The following is a 13,445-nucleotide window of genomic DNA, read 5'->3' as shown; positions in this document are numbered from 1 at the left end:
TGTGGCGGCCTAAAAGCTTATCTCGCACGCGTGGCATGCCCTCCGTAAGAGGTACTGGTCGATGATGGTCCGGCAATTGATTTCTGTGGTCGACATGGCCGCCAGTCGTGAATGTGTATATGAGCAAGACCTTCCCAGACAGGAGCTTCCTGCTGAGCAATGTTCGCACGAGTGCTGGCCGACGTGTGGAAAAGAGGACGTCGCTTCCCCTTGCAATTTTCGCGGACTGGAAACACACGCTTGCACGGGCAGAACGATCGCGCAGGTCGCGCCGTATGAGCTCATCGAGCCCTGAGTCACGACGTGAAGGGTCGCCCTGGCTTCTGCGCGCGGCTCGCCTGCCCCAATGATCTGTTAATCTGTCCCGTTGGCCGTGGTCTTCGCTCGCATCGGTGATTGCTCTGGCATCCGCCAGGCAAATGGGAATCGACCGAGCTGTAGCGGATGTTGCGGCCTTCTTTGCCGCTCAGGATATCGCGTACTCGAAGGCCCGACTGACGCAAGACCTGCTGAGATCTCGCTGTGAGATTAGCTTGCATAACGCGTACCGCACATGGGCTCCAATTGCAGGCTTGATCGATACCCCTATTCCGTTGATTTCCTATCTGCCAAAAGTCAAGCGTCGTGAATCACGAATCAGAATGGCTCACCTGAACACACACAAATTTGCACACGTGCGACACGTGCCGCTGTCCGCCACCATGACGACGGCCGTCTTTGTGGCTCGGGGGACGAGGAGGAGCAGCAGGACAAGCGCCCTGCAGTCTGCGAGATCCAACGTCCCTGAATGACAAGAGGTCCAAATCGAGGAGACTACGCGGTTGAGTCAGAGTGATGCTTGCGCACAGTCAGAGAGTAGCCGTTTGCGCGCGTTGATGCGATGCAGACTTCCGCGCTAAGACACGCATCCGTACATGGGAACGCGCGGCAAAACATCTTCTGCAGGAGCTACTACATGTAGCATATATGCTCCTTCAGCATGGCGTGCGTGCGTGTGTGCGTGCGTGCGTGCGTGCGCTGCTCGCGTCGTCCTCACCATCCTAATTTTTTCCGTGTCCACTTGACTGCGACTTCCATCCAACGGAGCTGCATCGACGGGCCGCGCTGCCCAATGCGTGCCGGAAAAGCAGACCAGACGCACTTCTCGCACTAGCATTGTGCGCTCGACCGCATCTGAGGCACCGCAATGCGTCGCCCACTTCCCTCTCATCCCACTCAGACTGGGACTCCAGCGCTCGCGCTGTCCTGCCTCGTGCTCCTCGCTCACGGAAGAGCACAGCATCAGCGACCTTCTGAGAATCACCGTCATCAGCCCGCGGTGCCCTGTGGGGCATATGGTAAGGCCTGTGGGGCCTTTGGCGGTAAGGAGGCATCATCAAAAGTCTGCACTCGACACACCTGACTTACACGCAACCGAGCCAAGATGACAGCTGCAGACAGGCTCGGTTGCTGCGGAGGGGAAAACCAGGCGCGAATGAGCCCTGCAGCTTACGCGTGTGTAACAGCGCCTGGCAGCCGACTGACGAACACCGCAAGCAGCTTGGCATTCACACAACATGACCGGTTCGGTGTTGATCAGCGACACGAATTGCAAAGGCGATGCAACCTTATCGCGCTCTGTCTGTGCTTGGCAACTGCATCGCTCCGAGATTCCGCGTTGAGTAGTCGTGATTGTCACGCACGAAGGCGGATGACGCGACCAATCGCGATTTTCGACCGGCATGAAAGAGCCCTATCGAAGATGCGTTGTAAATGTCGACTTAGATCCATCATTACGCAAGGTGCAGCCGATGCGCTCTATTCATCATGATCAGAGGGTTGGATTTCCTGCCGCAAACCTTCTGCATTGCCTGCTATTTTGCCGTCTTGATCAGGCAAAAACGCTGCCACGCTCCCCATCCGGCCCGTTCCGTTGGTCCGTAATCCCATGCTCCCTTCTGTCCTTCTGCCCCTGGCTCTAGCCTCTGCGAGGAGGTGACAAGAGTGTTGGATGGTGTATGGCCACAGACGTGCATTCGTATGGTGGTTACACTGGTCATCGGCCATCGGCCAGTGATGCAGCCCCAGCTACACTGTGATTGTGTCTGTGCTAGCAGCCAGAGCCAACGCCCCGTCGAGCCTGCTCCAGCTAGAGTGCTCGCTTGCCCTGCTGCTACTCTCACCCAGGATGAATAACATCTGCAACCAGGGCCTAGCTGAAGAGGCATCTTCACCGGCTACCTTGTCGAAGACACAGATATAAGAAGGCGCAGAAACCTCCCGACTCATCGTCGAGATGATCTTTTGAAGTGTACTGTACACATCTCTTCCTTCCATCTTCAGACACCACTTCTCCTTCCGTCGTTGCTTCCAAGTCCCAGAGTGTCTTCTTCGGTAATCTCAGTCCACTTTTAATCTCTGTGTCCATTTGACGACAGCTCGATTCCTTCTTACACCATTCACACGGCGCTATGCAAGCCCTGCTCTGGCTGGTAAGTCACTAACATCATACGCGACGGCAGGCGGTATCGGCGACTGATCTCTGCTAGCCTGTGCATGTCTCTAGTGTGCCCTCGCCCTATTGCCCGCTGGCTTGGCCGCTCCCGTAACACCTTTTCACGAGGCTGAACAAATCCTGGTGCCGCGCCAGCCGATCGCCCCTATCGATGATCCCTTCTATTCCGGTGACGACGTTCTGCAAATTCAAAGAGTAGGCCCAGGGGTTGCTTTACGTAGCAGGTGAGAGCAGTGGTGGGAAATCGTTCGTTGGACTGGATGAACGACTGACTTGCAGCGTAATCCAGACCTGTGGACTTGGCACAGTTCGGCATTCTTCCCATATCAATCAAAGCGGCTACCCAAGTCCTCTACTCAACGACCGACATGAGCGGCGGCATCACAGCCAACATGATGACAGTAATCACACCGAATGGCCGCGCAGAAAGCGAGACTGGCGTCCCAAAGGTGCTCGTCTATCAGCCGGCGCAGGTACGTCGCGGCCCCCGTCGCTCGGTCCGGCTTGAGCGCTGCTGACGTCTGAAGACGATCCCTTGTTTTCTCCCATCTTCAGGACTCCGCGTACTCTGGCTGCGCACCGTCCATCCAGCTGCAAAGCGGCGCAACCGGCAACTTGCTGGTCCAGGCTGAACAGCTCCTGATGAACCACGCGTTGACGAAGGGCTATACACTTGTGGTCCCCGACTACGAGGGTCCCTCCTCTGCTTTTACGGTGGGCTCCTTGTCAGGCACGGGTGTCCTGGATGCTGCTCGCACAGCTTTGAAGCTGCCGGAAGTTGTGAGCGCGGACAAAAGCCACCTTGTCAGGATGGCCCTGATGGGATATAGCGGCGGGGCGCTTGCAAGCGGTTGGGCTGCCCAGCAGCTCGAAAAGTATGCTCCAGAACTGTCGGGAAATTTTGTTGGGATGGTCCTTGGAGGCATCCCCGTCAATGTCAAGAACATCTTGCTGAAACTCAACAAAGGCGCAATCTCTGGCCTTGTTGGGACGGGCATGGCCGGACAATACAATGCCAGACCGACGTTCAAGGAGTACTTGGACCAGCACGCGACGCCTGCGGGCAAAGACGCGCTGCGCCGTGCTAATGGTACATGCTTACCTCAGAATCTTGCGCAGTGAGTCCGAACCGCTGCTCTGAAGTGCCTCTCATCGCCAATAAAGACGCTCAGCTCATCGTCGGCTCTCGTACCCCTTCAAGATTCCCTGCGACCGACTGGTTTTCATTGTTCGACGTGCCACAGGATGAGCTGCTCGCCGCTCCACCTGTGAAGGAAGCTCTCGATCAAGGCTCTCTGGGTGGTCTTGACGCAGTTGGCATGACAATCCCCGCATACATCTACCAAGCTATGCTGGATGAAGTGGTGGTGGCGTCGGATGTAGACGATTACGTGGCGGCGCAGTGCAAGATCTCCAGCACCAAGAGCATCACCTACGTACGGGAGCTTGCGGCTGAGCATATCAGCATGATCATCACTGGCTCTCCTTCCGGTTTCGTCTGGCTGGAGGACCGCTTCAATGGTCTCGAAGCTCCCAAAGGCTGCGATACTCAAAGCCGGCTCCTGACGCTCCTAGAACCACGAGTAGTAGCAGAGCTGGGCTCATTTCTGCTTTCGCAGCTAACAATTCTGTTGGGACAGAGCTCCAAAGGTTTCGTCGCATCTCTACTCACCAACCTTGGAAACACAGTCACCTGAAGCTGGTCTACGGTGGTACAACACGCACCGACTCGCCTTCGCCTGCGTGCTCCTCTTCAAGCATGTCAAAGCTGATGATGGAGCTATCCCCATCCCGACTGTAGCATGCAAGCGCTCCTGCTGTATCATATTCTTGTTCTCAACCCTGCATGACTATAATGACTCTTCACGACCCATTCCTCCCTTCCTTCTCGTTCTTGCACCGCAGTTCACAACCCTTCGTACTGTTATGTATCTACGATTGTCCGTGTCACGTACTCACGACTTGCAATTTTGAATGTAAGACGCTGCTTCTTATTCGCGTCGATGCACGGCGTTGGACGTGCCATCATCGGTCGAAGCGTTGCCTAGTCGCAGCAGCAGTCACAGTCGTGTGCTCCTTGCTTTCGCGAAGGCCGCAGTCGTCGACGCGGTTGAGTGGGGCGCTACCGGTCCGAGAAGCGATCGGATCTAGCTGGACGCAAGAGCCGAGTTCATCAGGCGTCGGCACAGCCCAGACCGCTTTGACTCACAGCAGCTAGGGGACAATCACATGGTCTCCATCAGGGTCCGTGATCGCGAGACGTTTCAGATCCGCTATGGAATAAAGGAAGGATCTCTGCAGGTCACGATTGAGTTTTGAGTGCAGCATGTACGTCCTTCGGAGCTAGATGGCGCCGATCAGAACAATCACGTGCATCATGTGAATGGGTGTGACAACTTTGAGCGTGAGGAACAGTCAAAGAGTCTCAGACTCTGTGGGCGTGCATGCAGCTGAATCATACACTGCAGATGCGAACGTCATCGCGGTCACAGCAGCTAGAAAGCATGCTGCTGGCAAGGATGAGTCTGAGTGCATGGACGGACCACCTCGATGAGTGCTGAATCGCCCGCCACGAACTCGTGAATGAAGCTCCTTAGCATCAGCTGCTGATGTTGTCGTGCTTTATTGCCTCAATCTCGATGGCCGATGAACGCTAGCGTGGGCGCATCTCGCGCTCGCCCGCGCGAAGATGAAGCTCCGACCTGATGCATACATGCATGCATGCATGCATGCTGTGCACGCTTTGCGATTCACCATTCGTGATTCACGAGGATCCTACATTCGTCGCCCCGAGCCCCCATGCAGAAGATCGCTTTCCACGAAATGTGGCCTCTCTTTATATCGACACATCGCAAAGTTGGGTCAGTATACGAAGATCTGCAATAGCTGCCTCGCTTGTCGTCCTGCCATGTGTGTGCGCTACGAGCCACGCAGTCTGGCGTCATGTACTCACAAGACCTCAGACAGACACTCACGACTGCTGCGACCGCCGAACAAGTGAGGAACCTGCTGCTCTAGAGGCGACTATATATGCAGCAAGGCGCAGTAGAAGCGCATGAAGGCAAGTTGGTCCGCTGATCCGCCGCTCACATCATGGCGCACAGCATCGACCTGGCGCACATCAGCTGCGAGGTCCTGCACGGCGCAACTAAGCCTCTCAGCACCTTCTTTGTCCACCGCCGCAACCCGGCCAGCACGCCTCGCTCGAAGCTGAATTCCCCTTTCCAGTAAGCGAGCGAGGCATGAGAGGATCAGGAGCTTGGCAGCGTAATTGCGTCTAGTCCAGGTTGCTCCAGCGTAATGCAGCTAACGTGGGAGTGCATCAGGGACCTGAGAAGCTTTCGACATCATCATCCTTGCATGGCGAGGCACCGGTGGAGAAGGTATAAAGAGCATGCCTCTTTGTCTCTCCTGCGGACGTTTCGTTCCCCACCTGCTCTATCGATCTCTTGGCTCTCTTCGCTCTAGACTCTAGCTTCATCAGACACCCCATACCAGGCATTATACTGCTACTTTTGCTCACAATAATGAAGTGCTCTCTTGCATCCGTCGTTGCCTGCCTGGCCCTGGCGGCTTCCGCCAACGCTCTGGCAGTGCCGACTCCTGCGCCCCAAGCACCAGTACGCCGTCAATGTGAGTAGCCACGTATTTCGGGTTGCGGAACATCATCCAGGGAATTACCAGTACTGATTCGACCGAGCTTCTCCAGTCACTTTGGACCTGGGCAGCGGTACGGGCGTCAGCGTCACCAACACTGGCGACTTTGGCAACGGCGGTTCAATCGGTACTGATGATCCCGCGACCTGCAGCGGCATCTTTGTAGCCGGAACTTGCCAAACCGGCTCGGGAGAGGGCGGCGCTACGGATACGGACTCTTCGGCCACCGACTCGGGCTCGTCGTCGACTGAGGACATCGAGGTCATCTACGGCACCAGGACCTTTACTGGAGTGTCCGCATCGGCGGAAGCCTCCGCAGCCAGTGCGTCCGATGCCGCTTCCTCTTCCTCTTCCTCTTCAACTACAACAACATCGACTTCAACCTCTAGCCGTGCTGGAAATGGAGCTGTGCAAGTCCGCGCGTTCTCCTCCAGCTCTGCTACCGGCTCCATCGTCGCTGTTGGCGCTGTAGCCATCGGAGCACTCTTCCTATAAAAGCATCGGCGCGGCAAGAGCGCCTCTCTCAAGAGCTCGGAACTTTCCTCAGCACTCTTCCATTTGAACACATCCGCACGACGCATTCAGATATACTACATGGTGCAATATCATAGTCAATGTATGCCAAGCGAAGTGCACGTGATGAGCGTCAAAGATTGAAGATTTTACTTCTTGTGCCGTTTCGCCTTGCTGCTCGTAGCGCCATTACCTCTGCCCGCGCTGGTACCGACTGCACTTGGGTCAGTGTCATCCCTCTTGTTTCTCTTGGCCTCTCCAGCCTTTCTCTTGCCCTTGTCGATCTTCGCTGGTCCTTGGCTCTTGGGTAGGGGGGTGACCAAGTCGCTGAACTCCTTGGGGAGGAAGCGGCGCGCCAAAGAGGAGACGGACTGCCTTGGTGTCACGAAGCCCTCGCTGAAGATGGTACCCGGGAGGAGGATTGTGAGCGCTGTGGCTTGACAGGGTAGAGGGAAGAAGCAGCATGACTCACGCTTTCATCACTGCCACCACGTCACCCTCCGTGATCGTAGCATTGCGACCCGATCTTGTCGCCTGGTCTGCAAGCTTCTGAGAAAAGGTAGCGAAGAACTCGTGCGACCTGTTTAGGCAGACGGAAATGATGTTGTCAACCTTGTTGCTCTGCGTACACCTCGCGTGTACGCCCTGACTTACGCGTCGTCCACCGCATCCAAAGCGGCTTTCTCCACCTTTATGTTCTTGGCGCCTGCGCCGAACGCGGCCGCACTGCTCATAGCAGACGCAGGAGTCACAAAAGTCCCGAAAAGTCCAGAAAGGAAAGACGCCGGAAGGGATGGCACGGGATTGCCGGTGTATGGTGACACTCTGCGGGGTGGCGATGTTGACCGTCAGTGAGCGAAGAGAAGAGCGCGGGTCAACATGCTTCCTCACCTGCTTTTCCGACGCTTCGTAGATCGTCTGCGTAGCATCGCAAGTTGCGCGATTTGGCGATCTGCGGGGGTCAAAGTCGCATCCGGATCGATGTCCTCCTCTTCGTCCTCCAAATCGTCATCTTCCTCACCCTCTTCCGCCTCCAAGCTGCGATCATATTCCTGTTCCAAGCTGCGAGAGCCGCTTAGATTGGCTCGCTCTTCAAGACTTCGGCTGGGACGGTCCATGCTTGCATCCTCCACCAGACTTCGGCTATGCGAATCCAAAGACACCTGCTCGGCGCGAAGCTGAGCCGAGATATCTGATGCTGACTGAATGCCCTGGTCCACCGCTGCTTCGTCCAATTCGTCAGAGTCCCTATCGAGCGCGCCACTCCGGTCAGACCTCGAGCGGTCCTGACTGCGCGAGATCGAACCTGACAATTGAGCATCTGCATCCACTGCCTCCATGAATGAAGGCATCTGATCGGCAGCAAAGTCCATCGACACATCCGCGGAAGGCGCTGCAGGTTCACTAATCGCGCGACTGATTGGAGCAGGCAAAGTGTATGACGAGTCCCTGTCAGTGAAGCTCAATCGGTTTGTGGCAACGCTAGCAGTCGTCTTCGCTCACCTTCTACGACTGGCACTGGTATCGATAAATCCGCCGAATGCGTCGGAGTCGTCCGGATCGTCGTCCGAGTCGCCGTCGCCAGTTGTGTCGAGACGCCCGCTTCCGGTGCTCATACGACTGACGTTGCCAAATAGGTGCCTCCTCGCCATCTCGTCGAGTTGATCGAGCGAAGCGTCGGGTCCAAGATCGAGAAGCTTTTCTTCCAGTTGACGCTCACGCGCCGAAACGCCTGTTGTCTCTCCTAGCGAAAAGTCATCCCTGAGAGACGAGCGACCAGACTGATTCAGAGCGCTCGCTGCACTTTCGCGGTGACCTCTGCGCTGGGCAGCAAGCGAGTCGAAAATACTGCCAGAACGTGGGGTGCCGTCTGCTATTCTCCGTCCAAGCTCTCCGGAAGTAGATAGACTGCTCTCCTCTCCTACACTAAGGTCTACATCGCGCGTGAGGTCACCCGGAATACTCTCTCCTGGTCGCAGCATCGTCCCTCGACTGCTAGATCCACGATCGTTGGATCGGCGTCCTGATGATCGTCCTGTGGTGGCGCGGGATAGACCGAGAGAAGTTGCGTCTCTAGCGGAAATGTCTCTCGCTTGCACGTCTGGGGTGGGTGGGAGCTGGTAGGCTATTGTAGCGCAGGCAGAAAGTTCGTCATGTCAGCGAGTGACTTAGCGGGTACCGACACCGACGTGCGTGTGCTCACCTCTTGCTACACGTCGCAGAAGCTCCATTGGGCTCTGCTCCCTACCCGTACCCCACCCACCAAACGAACTGAACCTTCGCTTGCGAGCGGATCCCGGGGCTCGCTTTGCGCTGGCCATGATGCTCATGCTCCTGTCAGCCCCGCCTGCACTACCTGGTGTCGCCACATTGTAGGAGCTCCCAGCTGCTGCACCACCACGACGCGGTGTAGCAGGCGTCTGGGCAGCCAAGGAGCGCCTGAGAACGTTGATGGGTGGAGGCTGAGAAAGCGATCTGGCAGGTGTGGGCGCATCTCCAAGCAGCCCTTGCGCTGTTCGACGCGGCGTAGCATCGACTTGTTGCTGCTGAGACTGCTGTTGCCGCTGCGGTTGGCTTTGTCTGCCAGTGCGATTTGCGCTTGGCCGAGCGCGAGCTCTTGGTGTTGTTTGCATATCCTTCGCCGCCCCTGACCTGCGCGACGAGGATGCTCTGCCTGACATAGCAACGGGTGGGGAGCCTGAACGCGCTCGTGAACTGTTCGAGGTCGGCGTCGAAGGTTGTTGGCGATCAAGAGTCACTGGAGTCAGCTTTGGCCATACGCGACTGTGGCTGTGAGCGTCCATTGGCTAGTGTGCGATCGCTGCTTGGAGGAAAGATCACGATAGCCGTGCGTACTCGATCGTACGTGCTGTTTATGCCCATTCAAGATTGACGCGTCGCGGAATCACACTCACGATTCAACACACGCGCGCGCGCGCGCGCGCGCATCAGTCGAGTTGGACACCCGCGGCACGCCGCGGCACAAACGCGTAGCTACATGCAGTCTTGAGTGTATATGTGCCTGCACGCCTGCAGATGCCGCTACACAAGCCGATTCACATTGCTTAACAAGCTGCTCCTCCGTGACAAAACGGAGACAGCACCCTGCGTCCATCCGTCCTCTCACCTTGTTTCAAATCCTTTTTTCGGAGCAGAAGCTCTCCCGAGAAGCTTCACATCTTCTCTGAGCTTGTCAGTTGCACAGCAGTGAGCGCCGGGCCATGTCTACCTCTGCTCGCCATGACAGCAACGCTTCGCGCCCCGGGCCTTCCAGCCTGGTCTTTGAGGGTGACGAGATGACGTACAACGGTGAGCGCAACCTCGGTAACATTGCACCCTAGCCTCCGACCAAGAGCCAAGAGCGCTCACACGATCTCCAAATTCTTAGAGACGATCGATGCGATTTGCCAATTCTGTGAGCAATTTGCCTTACCTCAACAAGCTGTTCGTCAGCTTAGACGTCCATCTGTACTGCAGTGACGCTGGCTACGCATACCGTCCTGTACTTCAGACAGGTGTATCCCCCCGAGGTCTTTACACGCAAGTCTGCGTACTCAGTGCCAGTCTGGGCGTGTAGACATCCAGGTGTCTGCGATTACATAGACGAGCTCGTGCGCGCAGCCAAGGTGCAAGTCTTGAAGGTGAGTGAGATCGATGTTGCATGGTAAGCGCACCTTTTATCCTGCTCATGCTTCTGTGTCCTAATGCCTCATCTTTCCACTCACTCTCAGGGCTTAGTGAGCTCTGTGCACCTGGCTCTTATGTCCACCACCACCCAAAGTGTCCTTGAACGCTATCGATTCGACTTGGAGTACATGATTCCCCTCGTCGTGCCCAGAGATCGTGACCTTGCGTGAGTGGGGGGCATCAAGATACACCGATGCGCGTGGCCGGGGCTGACATGCTTCCGCCGCTGCAGCATACCAGGCAACTTGACTAAGAGCGTCATGGAGATCCATCTCAGGGCGTTCATGCAAAAGTTGATCTCTCTGGACGCAGCACTCGAAGATGTAGAGGAGCCTGAAGGTGAGCACAGACCCTTTCTCAAATTCCCAAAATAGTCCAATCTTCTGTTGGCTGAACTCTGTGGCTACAGATCTCACTTGGGCGTTCGTTCTGGTGCCAAAGGAAGGCCTAGTGCCCGAGACAGATGACAAGAGCGGCAATGTGAGTTCTTGTCGATGGCGGCCAGCCAGCACGTCCTCTCTGAACCGATGACCCTCTTGTCGGGAGCAGGAGCCCAGAGAAGGACCTTGGGTCCCCTTCGACGATGGCCCACTACAGCTCTCGAATCCCACGACATCGTCCGACTCAAATTCTCAGTCCGTGGATGACCGCCAGCAGTCCCACGCAAGCTCACCCATACACGCAAGACCGGCAGGAAGGAGAAGTGACAACGCAAACGACGCCTCTGTCAGTGAGCAAGATCAGCCAAGCATATTGCCAGTCAAGAGCCTCGATACTGGCGTTATCAATGTGAGTTCCCCGTTCCCCGTTCCCCTCTCGATATAGGATTGAACGTTGCTGACTCTATCGCGAATACCCCAAAGCTAATGCTTTACGTTGAAGAGCACCCTTTAGCAAAGCGGCAGAGCTCACTCGTCTTCTCGCAGAGTACTCCTAACTCATCCAGAAGGAGAGGGCAGGAAGGTCACGGCTCGAGATCTGGAGGCGACAAAGGTTTGCTCCGTGGCGCATCTCAACTGCCCGCAGAGGTGCGGGATCTCGATGCCCCGGTACCGCATCCCGAGAAAGCTTCGAAGGGGGGCAGACATGGCTCGCGCAAAGCAGGCGCTGCGGATATCAAGGAGCGAAACGGGAAAGGCAGGGCAACGAATCTCGAGGAGGACGAGGACGCGAAGTCGAGAAGTGAAAGTGATGATGCAAGCGAGAGCGGTCGGAGCGCGGACAGCGTCGGCTCATTTGCTGGATATGGAGGCAATGCGGGAGGGGCCGGTATGGCTGGGACACGAATGTAGTGGACAAAGCTAGGGTCATTAGCGAACTGATGTATTCGATGGATCATGAGGTATGTAGTGCGGGTGCGATGACGCCAAGGTATTCTCGAAGCGTGCGGATGTACGCGTCATCGCCCTCGTCGACGGGCCCGTCGGGGGACCAGATGACGATGTGTTCTCCGCAGCTCGCACCGATTTGCAGCTGCTTGGCAACTTGCTGCTCGTTCCCGGGCTCCGTGGCGAGGCCATTGCCGGTGCTGGTCGATGTAGCGGCATCAAGGGATCCCTCCAAGTCTAGTTCTGGCTCGTGATTCGCGTCGTCTTGTATGGCCGCATCCCAAGTGAGATCCTTTTCTTCATCCTCCTGTGCCTCGTCATCAGAGTCGTCCATTGAAAAGGTCTTCATTGTGGTGAATTTGGCTCTTGCAGCTGTGCTACTGCTGCTTGCTGCCGCCATCTTTCTCGGAGAGCGTCGGAGAGCGGACTCTGCGAATGGAGGCCCTTGCTGGTGCGCATCCGTGCGTCGACGCTTTGATTCGTGTTGAGACGAGCTCGTGGCCTTTGGAGTACCGGTGCCGAAGCTGGTCGCCTGAGCTGCAAGGAGCTCTACCTCCGTGGGGACTTCTACCACATGAGCCTTGTATCCAGCAGGCACAGCTATGGGCGTGCCGTGGATCGTTCTCCCTCTAAATGCCGACACCAAAGCCGCTGAGGGATCAGAGTGCTCCAACTCAACAGATGACTCGGTGTCTGAGGCCGAGCGTACGACCATGTAGCGGGAAACGGGTGCGGGACCATCGTAGTCAATCGAGAATGGCATCAGATTGGCGCGCACGACAGAAGAATCGTCTTGAGACCCAGTGTAAGCACTGAGCTCCACAGGGCGGGGAAGGGCCTGCATGACTTGTATTGTTGAAGCTGAGCTTGATGGAGGGGTGCTAGACTGATCGAGTTGAGCGCTCAGCAGCGCTTCTGAGCGCTTGATGTCGATCGCAGCCGAACGATCGCCTATCCTGCTTGCCGTTCCGCCGCAATCGCCACCTCGATCCGCTTCGCGCACACTGTGAGCGCTGTGAGACGCGATCCACCCAGATATGCTACCCAGGACTTGCGATTGAGCAGTGCTCTGGTTGCGGCGAGTGGTTGTATCTGCCCTCGGGTCAGCCAGCAGGTGTAGGGCGAGCAAGCGGTCTGAAATTCTTCTTAGCTTTCCCCGATCCCGACGTTAGCGCGACGTGAGGGAGGCGCGGGAGAGAAATTACACACCTGCTGAGTGCCAGCACAGACAGAGCCATGCAGCTCGACTGCGGTTGCGATCGCGAATCGTGAATGCTACGCCTTTGTGCGCCAAGTCGCAATGAGTGAATCGACGATGCTTTCGTCGGGGGGCGCAAAGTGGTGGAGGAGGGCAAACACTCAGCACCACTCTTCTGCACTTACCTCTGTGGCCATGCATGCCGCTCGATCACCGCCCGCCAGCATATACGCAGCCACCGCGAAAATTCAGATCACTTGTGATTCATTTCTGCGCGATCGGCCGCTCAACTCATGCACTCGCGCGTGACTCATTACTCACGACTTGATTGTGATTCAAATTGATTTCGCTGTTACCACTCCAATGGAACCGCGCCGGTGCAGCAGCAGCAGACGCGTGCTGGGCATGCACGCGCTTCCCGCGTTTGCATGGCGGTGGGTGCGTTAAGTGTGTAAGGCGATGAAGCAGCAGCAGCAGCAGGACGCGCAGCAGGTCTCTATATACCGGACAGCAATCCATGATGTACGAAGCTTCGCCGCTCTCTGTCACATACCATAGCTACGAGGGA

The 13,445-nt window shown here is 56.6% G+C and overlaps 5 protein-coding genes across 5 annotated transcripts; 3 read left to right on the top strand and 2 right to left on the bottom strand.

The window, feature by feature from the left end:
* Positions 1–2,450: 2,450 nt before the first annotated feature.
* IE81DRAFT_327879 (LIP-domain-containing protein) lies at positions 2,451–4,191 on the top strand (the record flags this gene model as incomplete). The annotated part of the gene is made up of 5 exons (XM_025515089.1): positions 2,451–2,471; positions 2,546–2,718; positions 2,784–2,967; positions 3,050–3,584; positions 3,614–4,191. The coding sequence occupies 5 exons, from the start codon at positions 2,451–2,453 to the stop codon at positions 4,189–4,191; spliced, it is 1,491 nt and encodes a 496-aa protein (XP_025372820.1).
* Positions 4,192–5,530: 1,339 nt separating this feature from the next.
* Positions 5,531–6,963, top strand: IE81DRAFT_363896 (hypothetical protein). The gene is made up of 2 exons (XM_025516819.1): positions 5,531–6,127; positions 6,204–6,963. The coding sequence occupies exons 1-2, from the start codon at positions 6,022–6,024 to the stop codon at positions 6,644–6,646; spliced, it is 549 nt and encodes a 182-aa protein (XP_025372819.1). The 5' UTR covers positions 5,531–6,021; the 3' UTR covers positions 6,647–6,963.
* On the bottom strand, positions 6,694–9,504 carry IE81DRAFT_319949 (hypothetical protein). The gene is made up of 6 exons (XM_025512876.1): positions 8,868–9,504; positions 8,168–8,789; positions 7,556–8,080; positions 7,319–7,489; positions 7,137–7,244; positions 6,694–7,060 (listed from the first exon to the last, which is right to left on the bottom strand). The coding sequence occupies exons 1-6, from the start codon at positions 9,466–9,468 to the stop codon at positions 6,814–6,816; spliced, it is 2,274 nt and encodes a 757-aa protein (XP_025372818.1). The 5' UTR covers positions 9,469–9,504; the 3' UTR covers positions 6,694–6,813.
* Positions 9,505–9,885: 381 nt separating this feature from the next.
* On the top strand, positions 9,886–11,643 carry IE81DRAFT_344554 (DNA-binding protein; the record flags this gene model as incomplete). Its single annotated transcript, XM_025515823.1, has 8 exons — positions 9,886–9,973; positions 10,053–10,079; positions 10,142–10,305; positions 10,396–10,517; positions 10,584–10,690; positions 10,761–10,831; positions 10,901–11,140; positions 11,215–11,643. The coding sequence occupies 8 exons, from the start codon at positions 9,886–9,888 to the stop codon at positions 11,641–11,643; spliced, it is 1,248 nt and encodes a 415-aa protein (XP_025372817.1).
* Positions 11,493–13,002, bottom strand: IE81DRAFT_319948 (hypothetical protein). The gene has a single exon (XM_025512875.1). It carries the CDS (start codon positions 12,521–12,523, stop codon positions 11,687–11,689), a length of 837 nt encoding a protein of 278 aa, XP_025372816.1. The 5' UTR covers positions 12,524–13,002; the 3' UTR covers positions 11,493–11,686.
* Between the last annotated feature and the right edge of the window lie 443 nt (positions 13,003–13,445).

This window comes from Ceraceosorus guamensis, assembly GCF_003144195.1.
Source record: "Ceraceosorus guamensis strain MCA 4658 unplaced genomic scaffold IE81scaffold_4, whole genome shotgun sequence".
NCBI lineage: Eukaryota > Fungi > Basidiomycota > Exobasidiomycetes > Ceraceosorales > Ceraceosoraceae > Ceraceosorus > Ceraceosorus guamensis.
This window is presented reverse-complemented; position numbering and strand designations above follow the sequence as displayed.